Source organism: Hevea brasiliensis, chromosome 11 (assembly GCF_030052815.1).
Source record: "Hevea brasiliensis isolate MT/VB/25A 57/8 chromosome 11, ASM3005281v1, whole genome shotgun sequence".
NCBI lineage: Eukaryota > Viridiplantae > Streptophyta > Magnoliopsida > Malpighiales > Euphorbiaceae > Hevea > Hevea brasiliensis.
This window is the reverse complement of record NC_079503.1, coordinates 98,802,720-98,814,059: the sequence shown is the minus strand read 5'-3', so window position 1 is coordinate 98,814,059 and position 11,340 is coordinate 98,802,720. Positions and strand designations below refer to the sequence as shown.

Genomic DNA, 11,340 nt, shown 5'->3' with positions numbered 1-11,340 from the left:
GAACAGATGATGTGTTTGCATCACATGCACGGAGTAGTTCAATAAATCAAAATTATAAATGAAAATATTGTTCAAAACAAACATACAGGTAGCTTCAAATAATGGGATAAAGTACGTAGAATTGCATTATTAGACCACAATTAGAAGAAGCACTAATGTCCAAAATCCTTTGCATATGAAATTGTTTACGAGAAACTCATTAGTATGTGAAGAGAAAAACATAACCTTGAAGCAAACATCATGCCTTAAAAAGGAATGTCGCTCAAATACACCAATGTTCGTTGTTCATGGTTGGGACCAAAATTCTCAAATCCAAAAGAAAAGATTTTAGCTGAGAACAAAGCACTTCCCTATACCATTTCATACTCATTATTAATGGAATATATGGACATAATTCATTGCTGCCATGCACATAAAAAAAAAAATCAGTACTTGTTACTTCCCTTATACTTTATCAGTCTCTTTGCTCTTTTCTGATTCACGACCATCATCAGCATTACCATTCTTATCCTTTTTCTCATCTCCTTCAACTGCATCTCCATCGGAACAATGGTTTTTCAAAACCATTGAAATGTCAGCCTCTGAAGCTCCAGCAAGCCTAAATCGTTCAACAGCAGTATCAGGGTTTTTCTTCCAACCATCCATCCCCAACTTGCATTCAACTTGGGATCGCTCAAATAGTATATTACCCCAGAAGAGATGTATCTGTGATCGCATTACTGCTGCTTGTTCAGCTGCTTCTTCTGGAGAAATCTCTCCCTGAGCACCACTGTGAGAGGAATCACCTTCAACACTTCTTGTTTCTTCCTTCTCGACAATTCTTCCTTCTTGCTTGCACTTGGATCTTTTAGCTCATTTGCTCTCTGCTCCTCCAGCTTCTCCCACATCTCAGTTGCTGCTTTCATCTTCTCCTCTGCACTGTCAAAAAGTGTAAGAGTTTCTGTAGGGTCCCAGTCAGATAGATCTATTTTCTTAGCAAGCACAAATGACAAATGAAGTTTAGGCATTTCAAATTGCTGTTACCCCAGTTCTAGCATCAAGAGCGCCTCCTCCTACTTCTTCTCTCTTGCCAAAAAATATTTCCCCTTGACCCAGTCATAAGCCACTTGAAGTTATGCTGACACCACCTCCTTTCCAGCAGACTCATCTAAGGGAATCCTTTTCCCTGCTGCACACATGTGAACGTTTCCCCAGTTGAAGAAAGCTAGAGCAACCACCTCCTGGAACTTCAAGGCAGCCTTGTCAAAGAGGTTTTGAGCTTCCTAACTTATCACTGTCTCCTGGAGTGCCCCAGAACACAGCTCCATCCCAAGTTCATGCAAATCAACATGAGCATCCAGGTAAATACCAACATGGGTCTGAAAAAGCAGAGAAAATTCAAACAACTAATCATCCATCTCTACTTCCCTGCTCCCTGGGTCTTCTCTAGCTCCTATCTTCTCTTTTGGAGCTTCTTTCTCTGACTTATCAATTTCAATATCATCTGTTTCCATCACAGATTCTCTAAGAGATGAATGAGACACACTTTCGTCTCCCTTATTCCCTTCGGTCTCCAGAGGTTTCTCCTCTTCTTCTTGCAGCAGAGAAGGCTCTTGCTCTGGACTCACCTCAACAATGTGTAATCTTAACTTGCCAGTTGTATCAGTTTTATCTGCATCAGGCTCCCTAGGCAAGAGGTTGTATGCAGAGGACTCTGCCAATCTGAGTTCAGCTGTACATTTTATAGTTACCAAATCACCATCATCATCCTTATTTTTTTATCAAAACTAACTTTGAAGATGGAAAGCTTTTGCTGACAATATCCCTTAGCACTTCAAAAGTACAATTCACTGGCATCCGTCCCAGTCTTATGTCATTATCATTTATCAGTTTCAATGGCCTCCATTGCACTGGAAACATAGCCATGAATGGGCAATGACACTGATGAAGATAAAGATTCTTCTCCTTGGCTATCCTTGGCCAGCTTAGCACCAGGTTTTGAAGAACCATTTGAAGGCTTCAACACAAGTTTTGGCAACTGGGTTTTGGTCTCGGGACCATTTTCACTTATCAAATTCGCTTGAGGCTTTTCCACTTTATTACCACCCGATGCAACCAATCCCCCAGTTGGAGTTGCCCCCTTCTTGGAGACTGGCCGGGCTGGTAAACAAGGCCCGATTCCAGCATTTGGTGCACCACGAACTGCATATGCCCCCAGTGCATCGGAAGAAGAGCGGCTTTGGAGGTCCTGCTGAGCGACCCATTGCTGTCCTCAGTCTCCGGGCAATCTCTAAAGCATCTAGGTGGTTTGGTTCAGCCTCTAACAATACCTGAACATCCTGCATCGCCATGTCATACTTCCCTATTGCCTCAAATGCAAATGCACGAGCCCTCCTAAGAAGAGCCCTTACAAACCAAGGCTGGACATGGATGGGCCATAGTAGACTCAGCAATAACAGTCTCATAATCAATAGGTTTCATTTGCATCAAACAAGCAGCCCTATTGCTGTGGAACACAGCACGATCAGGATGGTTTGGGAGTTAATCGAAGAGCATTATCGTACTGTTCAAGAGCACCCCCGTAATCCTTGTTTTGGAGCCTCCTGTTCCCTTCTTCTTTAAGCTCATGGGCTCTTTTCAAAAATATTGAGGAGTCGAAATCGACACCACCATTAGCATTTGCAATGTTTGTTGAATTTGAAACATTACCAATATCACCGCTTGATGCTTGGTTTGAACCACCACCACCCTTCTTTTTTCTTCCTCCTGATTTCCCCATAGAATTAGCTCACTATATTTCTCGCACGCTCAAAAACGCCCCAGTATACAAATATCCGAGCTTTTATTCAATAAAAAAAATAATAATAATTGAAGCAGCAATCTTTGAGATGCTGCAGAGAAGAATTTCAGTTCTAATAACAGAGAGAGAGAGAGACAGACCGAGAGAGCAAAGATTACTTACAAAACCATTATTGACAAAGTCAAGCTGAAAGATGAAGCCTTTCTAGCTTGTAAGCTATCAAAAGCTCAGCTTGAGAAGAAAATAATAAATGCTAAGCGTTGAGTGCAGGGAGTGAAATGGAAGATGGGGGGCTTTTGGAAAGCTGAAACCCTGGATGGTAAGAAAGGTTCATCAACGGATTTAATCGTATGACAAGGACCCTTGTTTGTCAGGTCATTACCTAACCTTAATCTGTAGACTAGTGGCACGATCTGTCGACTTCCCTTGGGCAATTGGATAATCATCACATCAGACGCGGGCCGAGAGATCTACCTGAATCTCTGTGTGGCAGCTGTGACGACTTTTTCGTTTGAGAAAAGGACACTTAAATACTCTGTAGTAGTTCACCTGTTTTATTAAAAGAAATTTAGTATTTTTTTTTTACACGCAAGAACCTATAATTTAATATTGTTAGCAAGAGATAAAGTAATTAATAATATTAAATTTTTATTGATGTGATAGATATATTTTAATATAATAATATTGTGATATGTTATTAATGTCATATCAATGATGTATTAATAATTTTATTATTATTATTTATTTTAAAATCTAAGTATAAAGGATTAAGTGTGTATTTCCTTTAGATATCAAAAGTTAAAAATATATGTCCCTTAAGTGTTAAAAGCTAATAGCTTATATCCCTTAAATCCAAAAAAAAAGGAAAATTTGGATTTGAATGCTAAACGTTTAAAATTATATGGTATTTAAGTATATTTTACGCTTTGATTTATAAATCAATCTTTAAATATTGTAATTATTTTTACTATTTGTCTTTGTCTCTCCTTTCTCTCCCTCTCAGAGATAGAGTGAAGGAGACAGAGATAGAAAGAAACCAAAATAGGAAGATAGAAAGGTTAAAAGAGATAGATGGAAAGAGACAGAAATGGAGGGAGGGAGAAAGGGATGGAGAGAGACCCAGATAGAAAGAGAAGGAGAGAAAGAGATGGATAGAGGAAGAGAGACCTAAATAGTAAGAGAAATAGCAAAAGACATAGAAAGTGAGAAGCAGAATAAGAATGAGAGATAAGAGCAAATGAATTATAATAATTATAATATTTATGGACTTATTTGTCAAAATATAAATAATTATTTATAAATCAAAGATAAAATATACTTAAATATCATGTACTTTTAAACTCTTAGCATTCAAGGTCCGAGCTTTCATTTTTTTGGCACTTAAGGGATATGTGCTTTTAACTTTAATATTTAAGGGACATGTACTTTTAACTTTTTGCACTTAGGTCTCAAAATAGATAATTATAATAAAATTATTGATGTGGTGCTGACTTGTTACTGATGTGATATTGATGGCATACCACGTCATCACCATGTCAATGCATGCCTATCACATCAGTAAAAATCTAATACCAATAATTATTTTGTCCCTTAAGGCTAATATTGTTAAACTATAGGCTCTTATGTGAAAAAAGTAAACCTCAAGTTCCTTTTAATAAAATACATAGACCACAGAGAACTTAAGCGTATTTTTCCGTTTTCATTTTACACCTCATATCTTAACTATTTTTCATGGGTATCAAATCAAGATTTCATTATTTTCTTTGAAAATGATATTTTTAATATAATTTGTGAAAATTTGTGATTAGTACCGTACAATTACTAAGTATGTAAAAGTGGTTTAAAAAATTGAATAAATTAAAAAGAATATGATAAAATTATATATTAATAAAAGTTTAAAAAATTATAATTATATAAAAAAATGATAGAAGAATTTTACTAAAGAAAGAGATAGACAGATTAAGAGCAGAGAAAAAGAAGAAGAATCACACTTTTCATTAGAATCAGAATGAGTACATCTCACCAATTACATCTTATTTATCTAACTACTTCTCAGATTCTTCCATGAGCCTCGCCTGATCATCCGCCGGATCTTCGCTATACTTGCCACGTGTTCAGATACAACAAATTTCGACAACAATCTCAACTGTTCTGTTATTTCTCTTGCCCACCACTTAATCCCTACGCTGCGTTTTATTATTGTTGCTATTTTTCTTGTATCAACTACCCCTCCCATCAGATTCCTTGTCCTCAAGGAATGTAGGAAACCTTGCCTGTAACTCATCAGCATATTCCCACGAAGCATCAGCAGGGGAAAGACCTCGCCAATGGATTAAGAGTTGAGTGGCAGCTGCATTATGCCTCTTCACCATGCGACGATCCAAAATAGCTTGTGGATAAGCATCTTGGATGTGAGACACAGGTGGTAAGGTAGGACTAGCAGTCACAGGTGCCGATGCAAGTTTAAGTTGAGAAACATGAAAGACATTGTGGATCTGGGCATCAGAAGGAAGATTGAGACGGTAGGCAACTGCACCAATGCGATCAGTGATCTGGAATGGCCCAAAATACTTTGGTTGGAACTTATGATGTCCCTTCCGAATAGAAAGTTGTCTATAAGGCTGCAATTTAAGAAATACCCAATCTCCCACTGCAAATTCTCTATTGACTCGACCCTTATCAGCTTGAGTTTTCATTAGATGCCTAGCTTTATCCAAGTGAAACTTTAGAATAGATAAAGCATTTTCTCGATCCCTTAAAAAAATGTCTACTGCAGCAATTTTTGAATCACCTGGAAAATAAGGTAGGTGTATAGGAGGTGGGATTCCATAAAGGGCCTCAAATGGAGACATACGAATAGTGGAATGATGTGAAGTATTGTACCAAAATTGAGCCAAGGGTAACCACTGAGCCCACGAGTGCGGCAAATCTCCTGTCATACACCTGAGGTAACTCTGAAGGCATCTATTTACCACTTCAGACTGCCCATCCGTTTGTGGGTGATATGCAGTGGATAGTTTTAATTGAACCCCTTGAAGAGCAAATAATTCCTTCCAAAATGCACTCAAAAAAATTGAATCCCTGTCACTCACAATTGTTTGAGGCAGTCCGTGCATCTTGAATACAGAATCTAGGAAAGCCATAGCTACTGTTTTAGCAGTAAAAGGGTGATGGAGGCCAATAAAGTGGGCAAATTTGGATAATCTATCTACTACAACCATAATGACTGTCATACCACGAGATAGAGGAAGGCATTCAATAAAATCCATGGTTACGTCAGAGAATAATGTGGTAGGAACAGGCAAGGGCTGTAGTAAACCTGGTGTCGCAGTCAACTCTGGTTTATATCTCTGACAGACAAAACAATTCCTAACATATTGTCTCACATCTCGATGTAACCCAGGCCAATAAACAAGAGAAGATATTTTTTTTAAAGTAGCAGTCACACCCGAGTGCCCTCCAGTAGCAGAATCATGGAACACAGCCAATAGTTGTTGCTTTAATTCAGGATTATGACCCACCACTAATTTCCCTTTTCTCCTCAATTGTTGATTATGCCACTGAAAAGATGGATGAGAAGTAGAATTAAGTTTCTTATCATTTATAAGATGTTGGCAATTAGAATCACTACCCCAAGTTTCTGCAATCTGCCCATATAATGATGAAGGAAGCAGTGTAGAAGATAAGACATTCAATTCTAGTAGTGGTGATCTTGACAGAGCATCAGCTACTGCATTGTCAGAACCCTTCTTATATTTGATATCATAATCAAAATGCATAAGCTTCGCCATCCAAGCTTGCTGAATGGGGGTTGTAAGTTTCTGATCCAAAAGGTATTTTAGGCTGTGATGGTCAGTTAAGATAGTAAAATGCTTTGTTTGCAAGTAATGATTCCATTTTTTGACAGCAAATAAGATTGCAAGTAGTTCTCTCTCATATGTAGAAAGAGATTGATGCTTGAGGGATAAAGCCTTCTTGATAAAAGCTAGGATGTCCAGTTGCATTAATACCCCCAATACCAATATTTGAAGCATCTGTTTCAATGACAAACTCTTTAGAAATGCGGTAATGTGAGAACAGGCGAAGTTCTGACAAATTTAAGAGATTCAAAGGCCTGTTGAGCTTCGTTTGACCAATGGAACCCATTCGCCTTGAGTAATTCAGTTAAAGGCCTAGCAAGAACTCCATAGCCTTTGACAAAACGTCTGTAATACCCTGTGAGCCCTAGAAAGCTCCTTAATTGCTTTGGAGTGGTAGGTCTAGGCCATTGTCTCACCACTTCAATTTTAGATGGATCAGTTTGAACCCCTTTTGCTGAGATAATATGTCCCAAATACTCCACTGATAGAAAGCCAAAAAAACACTTACTTCTTCTGGCTAAGAATTGGTGATCCCTCATAGCTTGCAAGATTTATTGCAAATGAAGGAGATGCTGCTCTTTATTCTCACTATATATTAGAATATCATCAAAAAAAACTAAAACAAATTTCCTCAAAAATGGCTTAAAAATTGAATTCATGAGACTTTGGAAGGTTGCAGGGGCATTAGTTAAGCCAAAAGGCATAACTAGGAATTCATAATGTCCCTCGTGCGTCTTGAAAGCTGTCTTAGGAATATCTTCCTCATGCATCCTGATTTGCCAATATCCAGAACGCAAGTCGATTTTAGAAAATATAGTGGCATGCCCCAGTTCATCAAGCAACTCTTCTATCACAGGTATAGGAAATTTGTCTTTCACAGTAGCATGGTTAAGTGCTCTATAATCAACACATAATCTCCAGGTGTTGTCTTTTTTCTTTACAAGCACAACTGGACTTGCATAAGGGCTAATCGTTCCTTATCACTGACTTTTAACATATCTGTAATCATGTCTTCAATTGCATCTTTCTGTTCAGCTGCATATTTATATGGTCTGATGTTAATTGGTGAAGATCCTGCTTTGAGAACAATTCTGTGATCATGAACACGTTTTGGGGGCAAGGTCTTTGGCTCCTGAAACAAATCATTATAAGTCAATAAGAGATTATTTAAATCAGGCCAAGATTTCTGTTGCTGCTCTAACTCGACTTGCTCCTGCGGACCTGCTACTGAATACAGATAGGCAGTAGCTTCACGTCTGTCCACGTGAAATAATCCATCATCATTAAGGCAAATCATCAAGCTATTAAGCTCTTTTGAAAGTTTCTTTTTAGTTTCTCCCTGCAACACACAAAGCATAGATTCCCTTTTAAAAGTCATCATCATAGTCTGAAAATTCCATAATATCTCCCCTAAAGTGGAAAGCCACTGAGCCCCCAAGATTAGGTCATAGTTATCCAAAGCAAGAACATATACTTCTGCATGAAATTCTAAACCTTGCATGCTCCATGTAAAATTCTTACAGAAGCCCTCACATTGAAGTTGTTGCCCATTAGCTACTTCAACTGATATTCCAACAGCTTTTTGCAATTCACACTTAAGCTTAGAAGCCATTTTCGTACTCAAAAAGTTATGAGTACTTCCTGTATCCACTAGAACATGCAATATTCTTTTCCCACACTCCCCTTTTATTCTCATAATCTGAGTTCCCTGTGTTCCCCACATGGCATTGAGAGATAATTGCATATCTGATGCCATTTCACCCTCAACTCCCTTATCCTCATTTTCCTCATCTTCTTCATTCTCTTCTGTAATTAATTGCATCACATATGCTTGTTTTTTCTTACATTTATGAGCAGGTGTATATTTTTCCTCACACCAAAAGCACAACCCCTTTGCCCTTCTTTCATCCATGTCTTTATCAGTAATTTTTAAGTTTTTGGCAGATACAGCAGTTGGTTTAGGTAAGGAAGGTAGTGGTAACAGTCCTGGTTGTTCTTTAGAAGTAGAAGTTGTTGTTATTGTGGGTTTATTGGTTTGGATTTGGGTGGTAATACGAGAAAGAGGTAGGTAATTGTAGCTGGCAGGTTTAACTGAAGGTTTAGGTTTATTTTGAATGGCAGCTACTGTGATCTCTTGTAATCTTGCTAATGAATAGGCCTCAGCCAAAGTAGAAGGTTTAAACATTCTTACTGGCATTTGTAGTTCATCTACCAGGCCCGAAAGAAAAAAACTCAACGCTTGGTCCTCCCGGATGCCAGCTTTAGGATATATCTCATCAAAAGCATCAAGATAATCTTGTAGAGAACTAACCTGTTTAAGGTTCCTCAAATCTGCTAATGGATCCTCAAATGCATTACTACCAAATCTGGCAGTTATAGCTCCCACATAGGCACCCCAATCAAGGTAAGCTATAGATCCTCTCACCTTAATGAACCCTTGATGCCATTGAAGGGCTTTACCTTCTAAATGCAGAGCAGCCATCTTAACCCTATCATCTGCGGCAACATTTGCAACCTCAAAGAAATAATCCACCCTTAGTAGCCATCCCTCCAGTCCTTCGCCACTGAACCGAGGAAACTCCAATTTAGTAGAATTTCCCCAAGATTGTCTAATCTTATGGCTAGACACATTTTGATTGCTAGCGCTTCCATCTGATCCTTTTCCACTTGCCAACTCCATATTCTGCAAACTAAGACCAGCCAGCAAGGCCTTAATCTCATCCATTGCCTTTTGATTGCGTTGCTCAGCCTCTTTTCTTAAATTTTCCTGCCTTGCTTCAAACTCTTGCATTAAAGCCATCACTCTTCTCTCTAATTCCTGAGAACGGGTTCCCTCTGCCATAGCCAAGGAACGATGAGCTCTGATACCACTGATAGAAGAATTTTACTAAAGAAAGAGATAGACAGATTAAGAGCAGAGAAAAAGAAGAAGAATCACACTTTTCATTAGAATCAGAATGAGTACATCTCACCAATTACATCTTATTTATCTAACTACTTCTCAGATTCTTCCATGAGCCTCGCCTGATCATCCGCCGGATCTTCGCTATACTTGCCACGTGTCTGTATACAACAGCTCAGCTTAACAATCTCAACTGTTCTGTTATTTCTCTTGCCCACCACTTAATCCCTACGCTGCGTTTTATTATTGTTGCTATTTTTCTTGTATCAAAAAAGGACTCTGAATAATTTAAATATTATATAAATATATTCTATAAATTTCCGCTTATATTTATAAGAATTCAAGTCCAATAAGAAAATGTGTTATCCAATGAAATGAAAATTTTAATTTGTATATCAATTATATAGTTTTGAATGAGTTTTGTTTTTTTAAAACTTTTGTAATAGTTTTTTTCATAAATATTATTTATTAATTTAAATAACTTATTAAATTTAATTAAAAAAAGTACTCTCTTTTATTGTATATTTTATTTAAAATCTGCTAGACATTATCGCTGATAAAATTGTTATAAATTTTTTTAAATATATTAATTAAAAATATTTAAAATTAAGTTTATATCTTTTAGTAATTAAAAAGATTGAAATAATAAAATTATATTTTTCAATTTTTTTTTTTTTTCAAAATATGCTGCATGACTGCATGAGCAAGTCAAAAGGAGACAAGTCATTTTGGTAAATTCAGTGTTAAATGGGCAGCCAAGGGACTAGGGTTAAGCTCCTATATAAACCCTCAAAATACATTTAGTTCACCTCCTTCATCCCTCCTCAGTCGCTAATCAGAAAGTGCAGAGAGATTTTCTAGGTCAGTTTTTTGTATAAAAGAAAAAACCTCTGTTCTGTTATGGAGAGGAGAGACGGATTGGGAGTGTCTCTTATCTTCGAAAGAACGGCAGGTATAACAAATCCATGGCCGAGATATCGTTTCAGTCGTCATTCTTCCATTGACGATTCGATTGTTGCTCGTCCACATTTTTTGTTCTTTTTTAAAAAATCTGAATTAGGAATGGTGGAGAGATTGCAAATGATGTGTAAAACGATAGGGGTTTTTCTTCACTTTGAACCTATTGGAGAATCAATTTGTCCATGCGGATTTCCTAAGGTTACTGATGCACTCTCCATCAGGGAAATCTGTTCTCTATTTTGAATGGTTTTGTTTAATTTGACAGCTGATATGGTTCCTGGCTGCACAATACTGGTGGATTTGATATCTGGAGAAAGATAGGCTCGAAATGACGATGATTGTTTCTACATGTCTGCTCAAAAGTCTCTAAGCCATAAATCCTCGGTTTTTTATTTTTCCTTTTAAATTTCAATGGGAGTGAACTATCATTACATATAAGAAATTGGACCTAAATTATTAAAATTAAAAATATAAAATTAAAGTATAATTAAGACTTAGCCTTTCTTCTTCTCCTTGATTTCTCTGCGATTATCTTGTATCTAGTTTAGGGATTTTTATCACTCTCTTGGGCGTAGGGATTTTTATCCCTCTCTTGGACGATTAATAAAGGTTATTTATTATTTTTTTAATTTTTATTTAAATTCTATGCATTCAATTAAATTTTATAAATTTTGTAAAAATAAAATTTAACCAAACAAGCATTAATTTTTCTCGAATGTTCTACTTTCAATTTGAAGTCTATAAGAAATTTGATTTGAAGGACAAATTAAAGTGATATATTTAATATATTATATTTTTAATTGTTTAAAATGAGACTAAGATTTGTAATGATAAATTTG

General features: G+C 36.9%; 1 protein-coding gene, 1 long non-coding RNA gene, 1 other non-coding gene and 1 pseudogene across 3 annotated transcripts; 2 read left to right on the top strand and 2 right to left on the bottom strand.

The window, feature by feature from the left end:
* Positions 1 to 153: 153 nt before the first annotated feature.
* Positions 154 to 3,275, bottom strand: LOC110654495 (protein CLMP1-like; annotated as a pseudogene).
* Positions 3,276 to 7,576: 4,301 nt separating this feature from the next.
* On the bottom strand, positions 7,577 to 9,481 carry LOC131170389 (uncharacterized). The gene has a single exon (XM_058129438.1). It carries the CDS (start codon positions 9,479 to 9,481, stop codon positions 7,577 to 7,579), a length of 1,905 nt encoding a protein of 634 aa, XP_057985421.1.
* An 815-nt stretch (positions 9,482 to 10,296) lies between these two features.
* LOC110654479 (uncharacterized) lies at positions 10,297 to 11,130 on the top strand. Its single transcript, XR_002494723.2, has 2 exons — positions 10,297 to 10,402; positions 10,767 to 11,130. It is a non-coding gene; the product is annotated as an uncharacterized LOC110654479 (long non-coding RNA).
* On the top strand, positions 10,439 to 10,570 carry LOC131171008 (small nucleolar RNA snoR111). The gene has a single exon (XR_009141767.1). It is a non-coding gene; the product is annotated as a small nucleolar RNA snoR111 (small nucleolar RNA).
* Positions 11,131 to 11,340: the final 210 nt, after the last annotated feature.

What these genes read in the sequence shown, in the direction of transcription:
- LOC131170389 (XM_058129438.1), bottom strand. Translation starts at nt 9,481, where the DNA reads ATGGCAGAGGGAACCCGTTCTCAGGAATTAGAGAGAAGAGTGATGGCT.